Raw genomic sequence first — 18,506 nt, forward strand, 5'->3', positions numbered from 1 at the left:
TAGTTTGTGCTGCTGGTTTGAGTCAAGAGGGGCAAGGGACTTGTGGGCTGGTGTGACTTTGCAGTTTTTTTAGACACTGCCAAATGTTGATTATCCACAAGCATCCTTCATAATGGCACATGGAACATATTGTCTCAGATCAAAATAGAAATAAGCAGTGAGAGCAGGAATCCTTGGAAACCTGCGATATCTTTTTTTCTCACAGCTTGTTAGGAGGGACGGACATCTTGCTATAAGCTGTGGGCCAATGTGGAAGGATCCTGCCCCCCCCCCCCCCAACGCACAAGATGTGCTGCTAATTATAGCATTATCTCACCTCTCTCAAGGGTCCCCTCCACATATGGGGCCCCCTTTACTATCCCACACAAGCAGCAGCTTTAACTTATGTCAAAACTCTTAAAGTCAACTCCGATATCTTTTTTTCCTTGACCAGCAGAGAGGAAATGGGGGGGGGGGGGGGGGGCAATCCTGACCTCCCGCCTTTCACCCCCCATGAGCCTGATTTTCCACAGGACAGGACTAGAAGGATTCGGTCCCCAAAGGGAGACCCTCACCATCAAATAAACACATAGCACATTTATCAGCAACAAGAGTAAACACAGCAGTTATGGAAGGGTGTTTGTATATTGTATATGTTTACTTATGTACATCTTCCTCCTCTGTTTGTGCGGGTCACTGTGTGCACACATTACGTGCTGTTTTTCCCATGATAAAATCTGATGCCTGTTTACCAGAAACATGCTGCAACTTGAAAAGTCAACCATCAGTTCTGCAGACTGTTGATGCTTTAGCTGTATAATTACTGCAACAACCAGAGTTATATAATAATTATATTTTGTTTAATTAGTGCAAAGGGAAAGGAAAAGTGACCTTTGACAAACTATGGCAGCAAAAATAGTAATACAATAAGTCATGCTTTTAATCCAGAAAAAAATAATTAACTGAAAAAAATAATTAGGTGTGGGGGGGGGGGGGGGGGGGGTGATGTCCAGTAAGGGTTGAGGTTTGATGCTCTCTGCTCTGTTGCTCTGCTTATCTGCTGCCTGTTCAGGCACTGCCTGTAACTAAATCCCTGTGTTTGGATGGTCAGACAAGCACACTCTCCCACACATGCTCAAACTGTTAATCACCCAGAACCCTCAATATGTGATTTTTGATTTGGTTGCAAAATTAACTCTTAAAGTGTTTCACTGTACATGTCTAAAAGTAAAACTGTCCATAATGACATAAAAAAGTTATTTAAACCCTAAATTTAATTGAAAGCTGGAACAGAAACGCTGGGATAGGAGGAAAAGTTATGTAAGGTTACAAAATACTTGGAATATCTCATGACTAATGAGGTTCATTTGCATCAGGTCAATGACATTTTTGGTCCACTCCTGTTTCCGAGCACCAACCAATATTGTGAAAGACGCAATGATAGTGTTTCTCAATTTCAAAGAATCTGGGGTGAAATGATCAGGAGGGAGACTTTTAAATGGCTGTGATTATCATGTGAGAAAAAAACAAACAGACATGATTCTGTCATCAGAATCGAATCAGTTCATAACTGCATCCATACAAAAACAAAGGTACATGACATTCTTTGAGAAAATGATGGACTCCAGGCTAGAGAGGAGAGGGACCATCTTTTGATAATCTGCCCCAATATTTGGATTACATTAAACTTCTTAATCTTATGTCAACATGCACTACAAGTCAGTTTTATTGATTGTCCGTAGAGTAAAGGGACATTCCAGATGATGACAAATGTCAAAGGAGCAAACAATAAAATAAAACTGCTACATGTAGGCAGATCTATGAGTATGTGTTCGGCTCATTGTGTGTTTATATAAAAGGCTTGTCTTCATATAAATGTTTCCACCAGTGAGAAACTGCACTGAGGCTCAGACATAGTTCTGTTTTTCTCTCTGTCAACTTCTATTTCTGTTGGCCAGCATGACACCACAAAGTTTTGTTTTTAGTTGTTGCGTGTCATGACTGAGAGGCTTTGGCTTCTGTCTGTCTCTGTCTGTTTTTGATTTTTTTTTGTGTCTAAAGTTTGGGACAGATCCTTCAGACTGTCTGGATCGTGTTAGAACAGATGAAAGTTAGAGCAAGGAATTTAATGGTGGTTGTTGCAAAAAAAAAAAAATGAGTCCTCACATATGTGATGTGTGTGTGTGTGTGTGTGTGTGGGTGTGTGAAAACAACTGTGCATACCCTACATGCCAGTAGAAGAACATGGCATTATGAAGTTTCCGTTTTGGAAAGTATAACTATCCCATTTTTACAGTTGTGCACCCTACAGCACATTCCCGATTTCTCCTGTCCTCCAAGAATGCAACAGCAGGCCTCTTCACTCGCAGCCTTCCAATTCTGCTGCTCTCCGTCTCACCTTCGTCCTTCACCCTCACTGTCAGCTTTCCCACGACTATTAGAACATGTCACATCCTGATAGATGCTCAGTGGAGCAGAGTGCGCACACATGTAAACAGATGCGAACATGTTGAATGCACAAATGTCCAGATTACGGGCATCCAGTTGCACAAGTAGGTGCAGTCGTGCTCGAACAGATGCCCGTACACGTGGACTGACGCACGCGAGTAGCTGTGATGTAATCACTGAGGGCTTTTGCACGCACCCCTCATTAACTTTCACCAGAGGCTTTAATGAAAAACCACTGGAGGGGATCTCCACTTTCTCTCCTTCTTCCCTTCTCATCTTCTCGTTCACTCCCTGCAGTATCTCCTCATCCTCCTCCTCATTCATCTTCCATACTGTGCCTCCCTCCTCCTCCTCCTCCTCCTCCTCCTCTCCCGCTACCCCAGTGGTTGGCTTGGCTTCCGCAGAGACAGAGTAAATATTTCCCATGGCTTATCTGACCGCTGGCAGAATGAATATGACACAAAGTGCGAGGCTCTCCTAATTAACACACAGCCTCCGTTCCTCGGGTCAGAGGCCCCGGTGGGGACAGTTAGTATTTTAAGTCTGACACCTCAAATGCACCAGTGTCCCATTCATTATGCTCAGGTATGACACATGGTTTTGTGCAGTCACTGGATACACAGCTAATACTCTTAAAACACCTCTTCTTTTTTGGGGGGCTCTATCTGGTAGAGGTTCAGTGAGGTCAGGATTCATTGAAAAACAAAGAGAGGAACTTTCTCTCTCTCTCTCTTTCTCAGCCTGGCTTGTGTCCAGGTGCAGTCCAGCCCCTTGGTAATGATGAAGGTGTGACGTGCAGCAACTTCCCTGTTGTGCAATCAGGCTCTTGGGGGCTATAAGACCCCCAACCTCATCTGGTTTCTCAGAGCCTCCAGTCTGTTCCTTCCTCACACACACATATACACACAGACGCACTGACACAGAGGCATGATCTGGGGTCCGAGGTGCTCAGCTGTGCACATTTGTGTTAGAGGGGCAGAGGAGCGGCTCCTGGGACATGGACTTTAGCCAAAAGACGCATTGAAAAGTGCTGGACTGTTTGGACTGGAAGCTCAGTCATTTCAGGTAAAATGAATTTTTAAATTTCTGTCAGTGAGAACCAGAGTGTGTCTTCATGCTTCTATCACGACTTCAACTGCCTCAACACAAGTTTTACATAATTTCCTATGTGTTTCTGATTGCACGCTTTAAAACTTTCAGTTTTATAGGATGAATTTCTATGTATGTTTTTAAAATTTAATCTAAAACTACATTGACTTTTTTTCATCCAAACAATGTTTCTTTAAATACAATAGATATTAACTGTGCCAGATGATTCCAGTTCATTTGTATGTGTTACATTACTGCTCAGCTGTGGCGTCATGCATTTTTGCAGTGATTAGTTATCAAGTACGACAGCTAATAAACGCCGGAGCCAACGAAAGATTACTGTGCAGAGAAAAGTGGTCTTGGTCCATAAAAGGCAGCTGAATTCTTAATGCACCCCTGCTTTGTTTTGTTTGCAGCTGAACTTGGAAAACTGAAAAGGAAGGGAAGTCAAAACTTGTGACGCAAGGGTACATCCAGTTCCATAATGGCGATCCCAAATGACCTCTCCCTTTTCAACTCCACCTCCTCCCCCTCTCCGGCCACAGAGGTCTATGTGAACACCTCCCTGATCCCCTCTGCTCCCCCCTGCACAGACTGGACTCCTGTGCCCATGACCACAGTCATTCCAGCCGTCTACAGTGTCATCTGTGTACTGGGAACCATAGCCAATGCCTTGGCAGTGTGTGTGTTGGCCCATGGCAGCGCCTCAAGGAGAACTGTGGCTAACACCTTCATGCTGAACCTGTGTGTTTCTGATCTGCTGTTCCTGCTGTCTCTCCCACTGTGGGCCATTTACTACTCCCAGGGCTACAGCTGGTCATTTGGCGAGGTGGCCTGCAAAATCTGTGGAGCTCTTCTGAACCTCAACCTGTACGCGTCCATCTTCTTTATCACATGCATGAGCATGGACCGCTACCTGGCCATTGTGCATCCTCTCCGCTCCCAGAGTGCACGAGACCCCAAACGTGCGCGCCTCACGTGCATCCTGGTGTGGGTCCTGGCCTGTGCTTGCTCTGCCCCAACCTTGGCTCTAAGGAAAACTTACCACCTTGAGGCGCTCGGTGTGGAGGCCTGTGTGATTTTGTATCCAGATCATAACTGGTACCTGACCCTGGCCTGGATGAAGATTGTTCTGGCCTTCCTGCTGCCACTGCTGGTCATATCATGCTGCTACTGTGCTATTGGTAGACATTTGCTGGTTGATACAGGGCTGAGAATGCAGAAACCATCACATCCTCACAACAAACCCTCTTTTAAATCATTGGAGTCCCATGAGAGCGGCGGTAAACCCGACAGACCCCCAACTCCCTGTGTGAGCCCCGGCTCTAGCGGGAGTCGCCCACTGGAGGGCAGGGGGCTGGAGAGAGTGTTGTGGACAGTAGCTGCGGTGGTCTTGGCATTCTTCCTCTGCTGGTTCCCTTTTCACTGTGTGACCTTCTTGGATGTACTGAGGAACGAGGGCTGGTTAGACAACTGCTGGGTGAACTGGACCATCCAAAACCTCACTCCTCTAACCCTCTGCTTGGGCTTTTCCAACTCGGCCATCAACCCTGTACTTTACTGCTTCATAGGGAATCATTTCCGGGGCCGGCTCGGGGGCCTCTGCAAGGGTCTGTGTGCTTGTTTGAAGGCCAGTGGGGAAGAACACAGCCAGAAGAGGGGCTCCTTCAGCACCAGGCTGAGCTCCTTCTCTCGAAAACTCAGTGACCTCAAAGACCTAGCAATAGTGGAGCCCTCTGGTCCTGGTCCTGCGTAGCAGCCACCCCTTCCTCTCTCTCTACTGGATTCACACCCCAAAGAATGATTCTGCTGAACTCAAATAAGCAGGGATGTGTGAAATGTTAGTATAGCTAAGAGAAATTTCAGCATAGCTCCACTCTGCTGTTCAAAGACAGAAGATATGGAGCTGAGAAACAAAGGGTTTCAAGCCAAAAGGAAAGTTTTGTAAACGTCTTTTCAAACTGATTATTTCACACACTTGGCTCGGACAATCTTAAACAACCTTAAACAACATCATAACTACTGCAGTTGTTATGATTCACTCACGCAGTGTTATTTCTGACCACAGCAGGCAGTTCTATTAAGTGACAAAACTCATTGTACACAACCTGCACAGCAAGGACCCAGCTGACAGCCGCAGTTAGCATCTAGCCAGTGGATGTAATGGAGCATTTAGCAGCTAAAGCTATAAACACAGCAGACAGAGAATGAATAGTGGACTTACTTTTACCAGAAGGAAACAAACATGAGTCCAAATGAAGGATAGTGTTGCTTCATAGCTGCTGCACGTGTCAATCAGTCGAATAGTGATTATTTTATTTTATTAACAATGTGTTTTTGCTCACATGAGTAAATTATATTTAAAAAACTAAAGTCTGTTCACAGCCTGTTGTGTGCAAGGGAGAGCATTACAGGACTGTCAGTGCGGTGTATGGTTTTTTCCTTTCTTACCATTGGTTTGAATGAACTCAATATGGAATAATAAACCACATTAGCTGCTAAGATGCTGAATAATCCAAATAGCTTTACTGCAGTAGGCTAACAGCTGCCCAGTTTCACTATAAGGCTGTTTCACCTTTAACATAATAGCATGTTTTCTTTTTAGATTTGTTCAATAGTTTTACAAATGTTACATCCTATGTTATGTAAAAACTAATATTAACAAGTCCTACCATGCTACTTTACTGTTCTTTGCGGGGACCAAAATAATACATGTGTAATCCATTTGTAACTTTTGTATTGTATTATTCTGTAACGTCAGTTTGACTGTATAAGAAATAAAGAGAACAGATATTTCCCTAAACATGTATATTTTTCCTTCATTCTACAAAATGTATTCCTCCTCTGCTCAAGCTCCTGTGTCTAATTTTAGTCCGCTTCCACACATTCTTCTGATTTTGAGAAGCCCGATCCTTTTACAATTTTTAATGTTCCCTTTTCCTCAGTCTCACCCTCTAACAGCTGTGACTGAGAGCTTCTCCCACCTGGGAATGAGAGTGCTGAGATTACTGTCAGCCTGGCAGATGGACATTCAGTCTCCCCGATTATCTTCCCTCTCCCATAATGCCTCACACAGACACCGTACATATCAAGGCCAGATATCATAATCTCATACAAATGTCCTTATGATGCATTCCAGTCCAGTCACTTGTGTTGGTTGAGGGAGCCGCCAGCTAATCAATGATGTATCTCTGTCTGCTGTGTATGTGCCGTATAGATCTGCTGCATTCTGCATTGACCCCCCTCTCTCTCTCTGTGAGCTGCGAGCCGATGCAGCATGGCGTCATTTTGTTTTGAACTGACAAGAAAGCTGAGCAGATAATCCTGGAAAGATTTTTAGAATGGCCGACTCTGCTTCATAAAACAGCTGTTTTTCAGAGTAATGTTACACCAAAATATACGTTTTTTCATTTCTATATTTGGCCACTGGGTGGCGCTAAAATGCTATGAAAGCAGTGAATGTAAATGCAGTGGCTGCTTCCCCACTCTGAAGGCCCAAAGTCCCACCGCTCATGATCTTTCTGAGCTGAGGGAGAAATGGCTCTGACACAGACTGATGACTCACATATAGGCTACAGTTCTGAATGTATAAAAACAGACATCCTCAACAAAATGCTGCATCAAAGGGAGGACAATGCACTGAATCACGGGGTCAACCTCATAGCAGAAGCTCTTGAGGGGGCTCAAGGCAGTAATGACCATTATAAAATCCATGTGTAAGTAATAAGACGGTGCATCTCAAAGTGACAGATGAGTCAACAGTAACAGGTGTTGAGGATGGCACTGCAATACAACATTGAATATTTTACTCACCAGATCATTAGTTTGACACAACAGAGCCTTCCGACTGATGGGACAGATTGCAGGATGAGGTTGTCCTTCGCTCCACAGAATGTGTGTGCACACTGCAGCTTCATTAGCTGATTCCTTTCCGTTGTACAAAGCTGCTGCTTGACACACGTTTAACAGAAGACAGACCACTGACACGTGGCTACAAACATGTGCTACGATGTGTACGTGTGATGAGAATTACACACTGGAAGTGTGTGAACTCCTAAACAGCAGGTGGACTGATTTTTTTCTGGTCTGCAATAAAAAAAAAAAAAAAACTGTCTTCCTCAGTAATTTATTTCAGCAATCTGACTGTGTGAACGTTTTTATGTTTATTTTCTTTCTGCATTTTTTATAAAGCATTGATGATGCTGTATTTTGCCTATTATGGTATGTAAGTACATAAACAAAGGCTTCAATCAATCTGTCAGTGTATTAGGCTGTCTTTAAATCCAATATTGTAAAATAATTATTATATATTATAAAAGCAGCTTGAAAATAAAGACATTTTTTATACTTATTATATGCTTTATATTATTACTTATTATGTCTTAATATGTCTTGCCTATGCAGTAGTTTCAGGACAACAAAAACCAAATCGTAGGTATACTTAATATTTTATAATTTCTCTAGAAAACATTTAAAAAAGATGTCTGATCCTGCTTAATCTAGAGCCGACTGACTGTCCTAATGAGGAAAAAACACATCTGACATGAAATGTATAAGCACTTAGACATTTATAATCCCAGTGCTTCATACACTGTCCTATATGTTACCAATAAAAGCACATTATTTAGAAATGAAATGGAACTGCATGACTGTCACAGCCGTAGCTCTACAACTCCAAAAGCATCACAAGCACCTATTGTTTTGTCTAAAGTTCCATACTGAAACGGCATCAGTGTATTAAATGTCACTTTGTGTATAAACTTATGTTAAAAATGTGGTGGAAACAGTCTTCATAGGAATTGAGGTCATTGCATAAGCAGTATGTGTCTTCCTGTGTGACAATAGGCAGGTTGCTATTTTTTTCTATATCCCTCTCTTTGTGCTTTCTATTGTTGTGGAAATATTCAGTTAGAATCTTTGAAGTTATTTCCTGTTGAAAAATACAATCATTTCCTGCGAACATACGCCAACACACACGTTTAGGTGTGCGTCTTGTAGAAAAAGAGGAAGACTGCGAGCAACAAGTCAGAAAGGTTAGAGGTTAGACAGAGAGAGAGAGAGCTGCTGTCAGTGAGAGGAAGAAAAAGGGAAATCATAAAGCCTGCTTGCAAAACCTCAAGGCTGACTGAACAGACATTTGAAACAGCAAGCAGCAGGTATCAAATGAGAGGCTGGACAGCTGCCTTACCTGTGGTCCCAGTGTAGAGAAGATACAGTGAAGACAAAAAGACTTTGCCTGCAGTAAAAAAACAGTTGAAAGGGAGAAAGAGAGAGAAAGAGGAGACGAGTGGAGAGGAGAGGAGGCACTCAGGAGCAGAAAAGAAAAGCATATCTGGAGAAAAGCTGTGATGGAAAACCTGCCAGTCTACCACGGACCCATCGGCAAAGAAGAAGGGGAGCGGCGGCTGGGCCAGGACGGGCGGAATGGGTGCTACCTGGTCCGTAACAGTGACTCTGTGTCGGGCGTCTACTGCCTGTGTGTGCTGTGAGTATTAACACAAATTGAGTCATATCTGTCTTTGTTCTTCTTCTTTAGGCTGTCACTGAGACCTCATAATCACATCAACACATACGTAATCCTATTTTCTACTGTTAAGAGATTATTGATCCCCTTATGTTTAAGAAAAAAAATGCACAAAGGCTTAAATGGAGAAGCTGAGTATTAAGAGAAACCAGCAGTTTGTTATTAAGTGTGAAATGATGGTGACAGTAGGGACAAATATGAGATGAACTCAGGGTCACAGGTCTTTGTGTGTGTGTGTGTGTGTGCAGGTTCAACGGATACGTCTACACATACAGGATCCACCAGGATGATGCAGGCTCCTGGGCTGCAGATGTGAGACATTTCTTTCTTTTTTGCCTTCAATTTGTGCTGAATCTTTCCACACACCCAACAAAAAAAAACAGCTGCCATGCATTTGGTTGCTGTTTGTTGGTTTCGATGTTGTGCTGGTGCCAGGGTAATTCAACAAGCTGTGACTTTGTGGCAAACACTTCACTTTTTTACTTCTTCTCCTGTAGAGAAACACTTAGAAATTTAGATTTTTTTTCCATTTCTGCAATTCCACCCTGTTGGACAGTCCCAATCAAATCAGCTTTATTTGTCCCCTGGGGAGCAATTCACCAGCACAACCTTAAAATTCAAGACGCCACAGCATCAGCATATACTCCTGAGATGGGAAAATGTAGAATTGCGTTTGACAGCATTTCTGATGGGATATGCTATTGAGCACAGAGACGGGAACGTATGGAGACATCCGAGGGCCGCGTCTCCTCTCTGACGACTGAGTTAAGACGCTGTTATAACAACATTTTACCCTCGCTCATTTTCACTGACAGCATCAAGTGAAAACACTGGAGGGAGAGAGGGCTTGAATTACAGGGATTTCACTACAAGCTCAATAACAGTTTACATTATTCATGTGCAATATCAATCACTGTAATGAAATCTTGTGTGGAAACACAGGTACGACTTGTGGCCTGAGACAGGAACATCCAAAGTGCTGCTCTCGGCATTAGATTAAAGGATTTTTAAAATGCATTCACCGTATGATTGATAGCATGGAATGAAATGAAGTCCTTACTTGACAAAATGATTATTGTTTGGAAACAGAAATAATATAAAGCTCCCCTCAAAAATAAGTAATGTTTTTTTTGTTGACTAATAAACTGAGGTTACTGAATTTAGCTTTTAATTCCCATGAGTATGATTATTTATTGTTTCAAAGACTGGCTCATTATGAATCAGTGGACCAGGAATACAAAAATATAATTGACAATTCATCCCTTCACGTCTGTATTTCTTCCACTACTTTCAGCACATCTGATATCTTTTTGTAAGGTGAATCTGTGCGAGCTCATTTCAAAAGAAACCCTGTCCCGTCCTCTTCATTTCCCCTGTGGGGTTTTGATGTGGAGACACTCTGATTCCTTTTTTTTCCCTCTCTCTCTCCTGTGTTTCAGACCACTCCCGGCGTGCAGAAACGATATTTCAGGCAAATCAAGAACTTGATTTTAGCTTTCCAGAAACCCGGACAAGGAATCGCCACGCCTTTGCAGTACCCCATCACTGCTCAGAGACGGGCACATACAGACACAGGGGCACAGACGCCAGGTAATAGTCTGTCTCCGACACACAGCAGCCCCAACTCTTACCTCCGGCAGCACACACCACATGCCGCACAAGGACAGAAAAACAGGAACAAGAAGGAGGTGGGGCAGGCTTTTGGTTAGAGGCAAGCCCTAGAGCTAACCTAATTATAAACAAAAATACAATCTTTGCATAAATCCTACTGTTGCATTTTGCATGCTGTGTTTGAAGTAAATGTCTGTTTTTTTTTCTCTGTGACTCAAATCTCAGTATCCTTTTTTTTCTTTAGCACAGAACACAGCCTCATAACTTTCAAGGATGTGATGTAAAATATTCAAGTGCTGAAACATTAATATCCATTACTGCATACATAAACTGACAACAAATATTGTGCTGTTTACTTAATGCAATAGAGCTGTTTGAATGGAGAAGAAAATAAATGATATTGGCTGAAATAAACTCTTAAATAAGGTCACTTTCTCACACACACACTCCCACACAAGCCTCCATCTGACATATAATGTGAGAAAAAAAATTCAATTTGACATATTGAAGTAGTGATTTCCATGGAGAGAATGCATGACTGCAAGGGGGGGGGGCATTCAAATGATTGACATTACTGGCGCCTCATAAAAAAATGAGAGAGAGAGAAACAGAGAAACAGAAGGAGAGAGAGAGAGAGAGCATCCATTCAGCCCAGGCAATTCTTCAGTGCAGCGGTCGCCTAGCAACCGGACCCTACATCTTTTCACCACAGAGATGAGCTTGGACAGTATCTAGCAGCGCATATGGTTTAGAAGGTACGGAGCATCAGCCGATCTGCAAAGTGCTAGTCAGGAATGTATATCACCTGCTCGCAGTCAGAACATATGCATTGTGTGTCTCTGTCATCCGCAGCCCAGGAGAGAAACACAAACAATTAATGGTGGGCAGATGGTGGAGTGACGGTGGGAGGGAGGGAGGCGAGTGGGGGAAAAACAGACGGATGGGGAGGTGGATTAGTGTTAGCAAGATTTAAAAAAGAAAAACAAACTTCTTCACTTTCTTCTTTAACTTTTTTTTTTTGTTGGTTGGGGAGAGGCTTGGAAGTAGTTCACATGTAGTCTGATTGGCATTTCCTAATGAGAGGAGACAAGCTGTAGAGAACAGCACAGCCAACTCCAGGTCCTGCCCCTTCTGCACTCACCACCCACTCGCTGAGCCTCAGCTGTCACATTCCCTTTTCCCTTTTCCTCTGTGCTTTTCTTCCCTCTCTCTCCTCCTCCTCCTCCTTTTTCTTCTTCTTCTTCCTTTTCCTCTGACAGACACAGGTTTCTTATGCATATCTCAGTTTGAGCCATAATGATGGGTGATAATGACACACAGATTTGAAAGTTACAAACCCCCAGAAACAAGAACAAAGAGAGCACAACAAATGTGTGGAGGGAATGAAGGCGCAGAGACACATAGAGACGTGAGAGAGAGAAAGAGCAGAAATCAGAAATAACACTGCCTATAAAGTCCCAGGGAGCAGTCTGGTAATTCACACATAATAACTTTAATCAGCATTGTAACCCAATAAAGTCAGATTTTCAGCGAGAATATTTACTATAGCCATGTATAATTCTTTGCAAAAATGTAACTGTTTTTCTATTGATTAACAATACTGACACTTATGAACAACAGAATTTCCAGTTGAGCACTTTTTTTTTCAGTGTGAAAGCACTGGCTATGTACATTCTTGATTTAAGTATACACACTCATACAAACTACTGTTGGAGCACACCAGAGGCAGAAACTCACAGGAGGTTTCCTTCTCTAAAGGGGGGAGTGTCAGAGTCGACAAGGCCTCTCTTACACAATATGTAAACGATAGTATATCTGAGGTAAACCATGTAGGAACTCAAATGGCAACCGGAGAGCTCTTGATTTTGAGTCATGAAGAGGATTATTCACTGGCAATCCTAAAATCTTCATCTCTACAGTTCAGTGATATTGAACAGAGACCAAAAATGATGAACAGTGTTGGAACAGCACGTCAGTCAGTCAGTCAGTCCATCGGTCTGTCAGTGAGTCGGTCAGTCGGTCGGTCAGGATACAAAAAGCAAAGCCACAGCCAAACCACACTGCGTGTGCCACTGTTAGAAATCGGAGAAACTGGACGATAATAATAAAATACCATCATTTTGTCACAATTAAAGGCATTTGGAAGGTTTTTTTCCCCCAATCTCTCTTCTTGTTCTTCTTTGTCGTCATCTTCTTTTTTTTTGTTACAGTATAGAAACAGTAGAACAAATCAGAGTAGAGTAGAAACAGGCAGTCTTTGGTGGGGTGGGGGGCTGCTCGTGTGTCTCTGTTACCTGCCCCCCACCTCGCTCAGTGTCATAAAGTGGATGTTGGAGGTGCAGTCGGACAGCTCCGGCTGCTGCTCTATAGGCAAGGAGTAGTAGCCGTCATAACCCTGAACGCGTCCTTCGGACAGCAGCTGCTGCTTCTCCACCTCGCTCCACGCCCTGCTCCCTGTATCTCCTGATTCCACCCTCTTCTTCTCCTTCTCCCACGCTCCCTCCACCGCTCTCTTCCTCGCCTCCTCCCTCACCCTTGCTCTCTCCTCCTCCTCGTTCCCGCCGTAACGAACGCACAGGCACAGCGCCCCCTGCTGTAGGGTGATATCGGCGAATCGTCGAGTCCTGCCATTCACCGTGGCGCTCATCTGAGACACGCTCACGTTCACTCCGTTCTCCAGAACGCGACCCCCGACGCCTAACCCCAGGGCTAGGTCTTCCTCGATTGGTCGGGACTGGAGGAAGTGGTGGGTGTCACAGCCGTGCACAGTAAAGCTCAGCCCGCTGAGATAGACGGCGCCATTCAAGATGGCTGCCACACGTCGACTGTCTTCACTGGCCACTCCGATGATTTCTGCGCTCACTCGGCCGTGAGAAACTGCAAAGCGGATGCTGGGACCCAGGATGGAGGGTCGTGAGCCAAAGGGAGGGGGGCGTGTCGGTCTGTGGCAAGTTGAGCCGACAGGCTCTGAGACCAGAGGTAACCTCTCCAGAGAGATGAAACTTCGCAGCTGTCTCCGCAGCTCACACTGGATCCCCAAAACCACCTGAAAAACAGGGTGGCCCATTTACTGCAGTCATTCAGGAAACATTCTTACACAGCAGCAGAAAATACAGCAACACACAGAAAGCACGCTGTCAGGGTGGCAGTTGCTCAATACCCAATAGTTTACCACAAAGGCCTCAAACACAGTTGATGAGCAGCCATATTTATGACCACACAGTCCCCAAAACAACTTCAAAGATAAGTTTTAAAAAAGGTCCATTAAGCTGAGCAGTAATCAAGTATTATAAAATGACCCCTATAACATGAAATCTGGTTTTATAAACAGTATTTAGTTTAAAGGGCTACTGTACTTTTCTATATTTGTAACTGTGATGATGTCCATGTACTAGGCAAACACTCATAGTTGTAACGTGTTTAATCTGCTGTTTAGGGTGCCGTCCTGCAGTCCTGCTTTTTCTGTGTGGGCAGTGAAGTAAGCTCAGGGAGGAAAAAAAAAAAAAGAATTCTGGCTTTTCCACACTGACATTAATTAACACTTACAATGGAATTGTGACAAATAATCCACAGCAACACACATTTCTCCGCATTGGATGCCTGTCTTTTATGTGTGTGTTTTTTTTCCTCGAGCTGTGACTTGGTTAGTTCCAACCTTACAAATGAGATGCTAATGACTGCTGCCAAGATGTAATAGTAGGAAAGAGAGGAAAAAAAACACTTTTTTACATATTTACCAACAAAACAATAATCACACAGTTAGAACCCTGAAAGAGTTTTGTACTGCGGGCAGTGTGAGTGGAAGGCTTACCTTGCTGGAGTCCCAGTCTTGTGTCTTGGTCTGCGTCTTCATCAGTTCATATGTTTGTTCCATTCTGCTCACCTCCGGCTTTGGGAAACCAGGGACAACATTATGAAGCTGGAACCCAAACAGCTGCAGCCAGCTACTGATGTCTGGACACACACATGTACACAGAGAGGAGGGGGTGGGGGAAATTGAATGGAAGGATAAAGTCAGAATATGATGTGTATACAGTGAAGCAAACAAAAAGTCATAAGGCCAGGGAAAGAACACCTCGTACAGGAAACAACACAATATATGAACATAATCTTCAGCAGAAACACGTCGCTGTCGCAAATAACTTCTGCAATAAACAATCCTGCTGCAGGAAAACGTGAGAGGCCAAATGAATGTTCCATTAACCAAAAGGACACACACTCCCACCGACATCCTGTATTCATCTTCTACTCTCCTATTCCATCTTCCCCTCGCATGAGTTTTCTATTTTGTCTCTCGGGGAAACAGTATGTTCTTGACAGACAGAGGGAACAAAACACAATAGCTTGTGTTGAAAAAAAAAAAAAAAAACAATGTGATCAGAAGCATGCCCGTCCTTCCTGTTGCCAGCATATTCTATCTGTCACATCTTTCTCTCTCTCTCTCTCTGACACACAGCTCACCTGTGGTTAGCTGTGTGCCCCATTCACTCACTCTTTATGGCAGATGTTTCCCGTGTAGATGTGCGTGAGGGAGTAGGTGTCGCTCCGTGAAATATCACTGTATCTCTAAGTATCTGTCAGACAGTCACTGATTCAGTGCGTGTGTGTGAAGCTCACCTGTAGTAAACTGCGTCACCTCCTCCACTCTCCCAATCGGGCAGTTATTCTTGAACGCATACAGGTTAACAGGCTTGGGCTCCTTGCTCAGCTCCCCCCACAGTTCATGATTCGGTGAAGTCCACCGGCCGGCTAATGTGTCGTAGTCCCGCCTGCCCAGATGGACCAGTCGCGTGAAAGGGTCGTACAAGCCTCCGTGGAAGCCAATGACAAGCTGGAAGTCAGGGTTGGTGTCCTGATAAATCTCTCCATAGGGGGTGTAGAGGATCTCTTTGACCAGTCGGCCCTTGCTAGAGAAAACTGCCCTTGGACTGCCCACGCTGTCACAGGCAACATAGAACTCCTCTCCGCTGCTCAGCTCCATGGCGATGAGATGGCCCTGAAGGTCGTAGTACAGCGACGTGATCAGATTGCTGCTGTGGTTGTACAAGTGACTGACCCTGGTGGGGTGTGACAGATCAGCATAAAAGAACTGCAGCTGCTCGCCCTGGCTGTTCTTGGTGGCCACGCGCCGACCCAGTCCATCATAGCGGTACCACACCGTGCTCTCAGTTACACGGTTGAAGACGCGGGTCAGCAGGCCGTTGGAATTGTATTCGAAGAGGTCATTGGCTCGCTGGCGGAGGAAGCCATCATCATCCACGCTGTACTGTAGCTCCCCAAGGTGTGTTATGCGGTCTCTTTGGTCGTAGCGCAGTGGCGTTAGCCTGGAAGTAGATTCACCAATTGAGTTAGCATAGCAAACCATAGCTCAGGCAAAAAAGTTTGGACATGGTTCTAGATGAAACGTTACTACAAGTCTAGTAAATTTCACCATCCGATGGTTCACCACCTGTTACTGTTAATTCTTCAGGGCCAATTTATTCTTCAGTTGCTATTTCGTTGTGAAATTTTAATATCTCATCAAAGGATTGATTGACTGCCAACAGATGGACGCTGCCATCCCCAGAGCTATGCACCGCTAAAAATAAAGTAATGAATATTCAGTGCACTTGTTTTGAATTAGCAAATGCACATTACCTACAGTAAAATCTGCAGACACTGTCTTACCTTGCACTGGTCCCATGGCTGAGCAGGTTAATGTTCCCATTCAGGTCATAGCTGTAACGCCACTGAGGCCGCTCATTGACTGAGGCACTTTGCAGCTGGCTGTCTGCATCATACTCATAGGTGTAGCGGGTCACGTTGTTGTCCACGCCCACCCTGATGTCACAGGTGGTCGTACGTCCCGACGAGTCGTACTGAACGGTCATCCAATAGGCGATGGATTTAAGGATCTCGTATTGGACCTCTACCACCTGGCCATAGGAGTTAAACACCTTGGTGTGCTTCATTAGATGGGTGGTGATCACCTAGACACACAAAAAAAAAGAGACCATGCAGCATGAAACCTGAATGTTACAGTTAGTAATGACAGAAGCTGCTGTAAAATCGCTGATTCTTGGGCCGGATTTAACAGACCACTTTAGTGAAAATAGCTGCCTCTGCTGGAAACAAAGTTGACTGAAACATTGAGGCTGAACCAAAAAGATGTGGACCATAAAAACAAAAAACAATGAGCTGAAAGGTGATAAAATGCTCCACTAACAGGAGTGAGGAATTAATTATCTGCTTTGACATTAAACTTGCATTGTAATGTAAAAATATTGATCGGTGCAGCTTCAGGACAACATTAAAGCTCTTACTGGGTCATAAGTCATTATAATCTAGTTGAAAGTTTCTTACCTGGTTGAGGTCATAGAAGATGACACTAAACTTCCCAAACTGCTCCACTCGTCCTGATACGTCAACATAGCGGTACAGGTCAATGGGCAGAGGGGTCTCATTGATGACTGCCTGCATGCTAGTGACTCTGAAGTTATTATAGCTGTAGTCAAATCTGGCATTGACCAAACCCTCTTCGCTGAAGCGGAAGATTTGCCGACTTGTCAGAGGACCTACGGGGGAGTGGATTTATGTTACAAATACACTTATAAGCCGATTATTTCTAAAACATTCAGATGTGCATGAACTACAAACATGCCACACACACATTTGCACATCCAGCTTTTTTTCAAAATTGGCCATCACAACGCCCATGTGAGCCTGCCTAATCAATTCAAATCAGAACTAATTCAACATCATTAACACCGACACACATAGTGCAATCCATTCAATTTAACTATCCCCACACCACTATGGCATTTCCAATGGTGACCTTTAATATGGAGACATAATGAAATCTAAAGACAATAGCCATGATGGGCCAGTGTGCCCCTTAATGTCAGGACATCAACTTTAACAACACTATTCATCACCTCAGCTGCTAGCTACTACTGCTCATCCTCCATTTAGCAAAAGGGCCTGCTAATGAAACACCATTATGCTGCTATCTGAGATGACTCTGATTGCAGTTAAAATGACTAAGTGTCTAGCTTTGGAGACCGTAGAGCTGGATCAGCATTACATCCTCTATTTTTATTTCCTGTGGAATGTTGATTCTAAACCTGCGCTAATGGGAAAATGGTGGAAGCACTAAGAGTGAGGTGGAGGCTTTTCTACAGCCCTGGGGAACTTACAGTCTGTTCGTCTCGCTTCTCTAGCTGCCACTTTCCCAAGCTGTCATCTTTCCCTTTTTCTTTTCTGTTCCTTTTCACCCTCGCCTCTCTCTCTCTCTTTCTATATCACCCGTCTCTCTTTTTGGAACCCTACTTTTACTTGTCTCCTCTCAAGGGACAATTACCACTATCTCTCCTCTCTCCAAGGCTCCGTTTGTTCTGCTGAAATGAGATCAGTTAAAGGAAGGTGAGAGTCTATTCACAGCGAGGGCAAAGCGATAAACACACACACATACACACAGCTGTGCCTCGTAGATTAGTGACACCTGATCAAGGTGAGCCAATCACAAAGCCATGGGAAGTGAACCGGCAGCAGAGAGGAGCGTGCTCTCAGTGAACCTGGACACTTGGCAACTTAAGGGAATCGCTGAACTGTATAAACAGTGGTTCTATCCTTACATACTGTATCTGTCACAGCTTAAGGATCCCGCTGATGGTGAGTGCCATTAGCCATTAGTGCAAGCCTTTGTTTCAAATGTTCCATATCAGAAGTGAAACTTTAGTTTTACAGCCTCTGCTAAGATTTCATGATTTCCTGTCTCACACAGACACAGGAGAACTGTTGACATGCTGGCATTCAATGCAAATGTAGCGTATCCACACCTAAACCAAGACGAGTGAGCTCATATTCATGTACTTAC

General features: G+C 44.0%; 3 protein-coding genes across 4 annotated transcripts in view; 2 read left to right on the plus strand and 1 right to left on the minus strand.

The window, feature by feature from the left end:
- Positions 1 to 3,303: 3,303 nt before the first annotated feature.
- On the plus strand, positions 3,304 to 6,319 carry agtr2 (angiotensin II receptor, type 2). The gene is made up of 2 exons (XM_028416262.1): positions 3,304 to 3,492; positions 3,933 to 6,319. The coding sequence occupies exon 2, from the start codon at positions 4,001 to 4,003 to the stop codon at positions 5,270 to 5,272; it is 1,272 nt and encodes a 423-aa protein (XP_028272063.1). The 5' UTR covers positions 3,304 to 3,492; positions 3,933 to 4,000; the 3' UTR covers positions 5,273 to 6,319.
- Positions 6,320 to 8,500: 2,181 nt separating this feature from the next.
- Positions 8,501 to 11,077, plus strand: LOC114442588 (SH2 domain-containing protein 1A-like). Of its 2 annotated transcripts, XM_028416290.1 has the most exons (4): positions 8,501 to 8,826; positions 8,857 to 9,001; positions 9,289 to 9,352; positions 10,480 to 11,077. In XM_028416290.1, exons 2-4 carry the CDS (start codon positions 8,865 to 8,867, stop codon positions 10,747 to 10,749), a joined length of 471 nt encoding a protein of 156 aa, XP_028272091.1. In that variant the 5' UTR covers positions 8,501 to 8,826; positions 8,857 to 8,864; the 3' UTR covers positions 10,750 to 11,077. The 2 variants fall into 2 exon arrangements, with proteins under 2 accessions (XP_028272091.1, XP_028272090.1); XM_028416289.1 differs by having other exon boundaries at positions 8,502 to 9,001; positions 10,480 to 11,076.
- A 1,273-nt stretch (positions 11,078 to 12,350) lies between these two features.
- The window catches only part of tenm1 (teneurin transmembrane protein 1), a 134,995-nt gene continuing 128,839 nt past the window's right edge, over positions 12,351 to 18,506 (minus strand). The window contains exons 33-37 of the mRNA XM_028415599.1: positions 16,994 to 17,205; positions 16,319 to 16,620; positions 15,269 to 15,975; positions 14,463 to 14,605; positions 12,351 to 13,697 (exon numbers count right to left, since the gene is read on the minus strand). Of these exons, the coding sequence (XP_028271400.1) occupies positions 12,942 to 13,697; positions 14,463 to 14,605; positions 15,269 to 15,975; positions 16,319 to 16,620; positions 16,994 to 17,205 (2,120 nt within the window). The 3' untranslated portion in view covers positions 12,351 to 12,941. The remainder of the gene's footprint in view (positions 13,698 to 14,462; positions 14,606 to 15,268; positions 15,976 to 16,318; positions 16,621 to 16,993; positions 17,206 to 18,506) is intronic.

Source organism: Parambassis ranga, chromosome 10, assembly GCF_900634625.1.
Source record: "Parambassis ranga chromosome 10, fParRan2.1, whole genome shotgun sequence".
NCBI lineage: Eukaryota > Metazoa > Chordata > Actinopteri > Ambassidae > Parambassis > Parambassis ranga.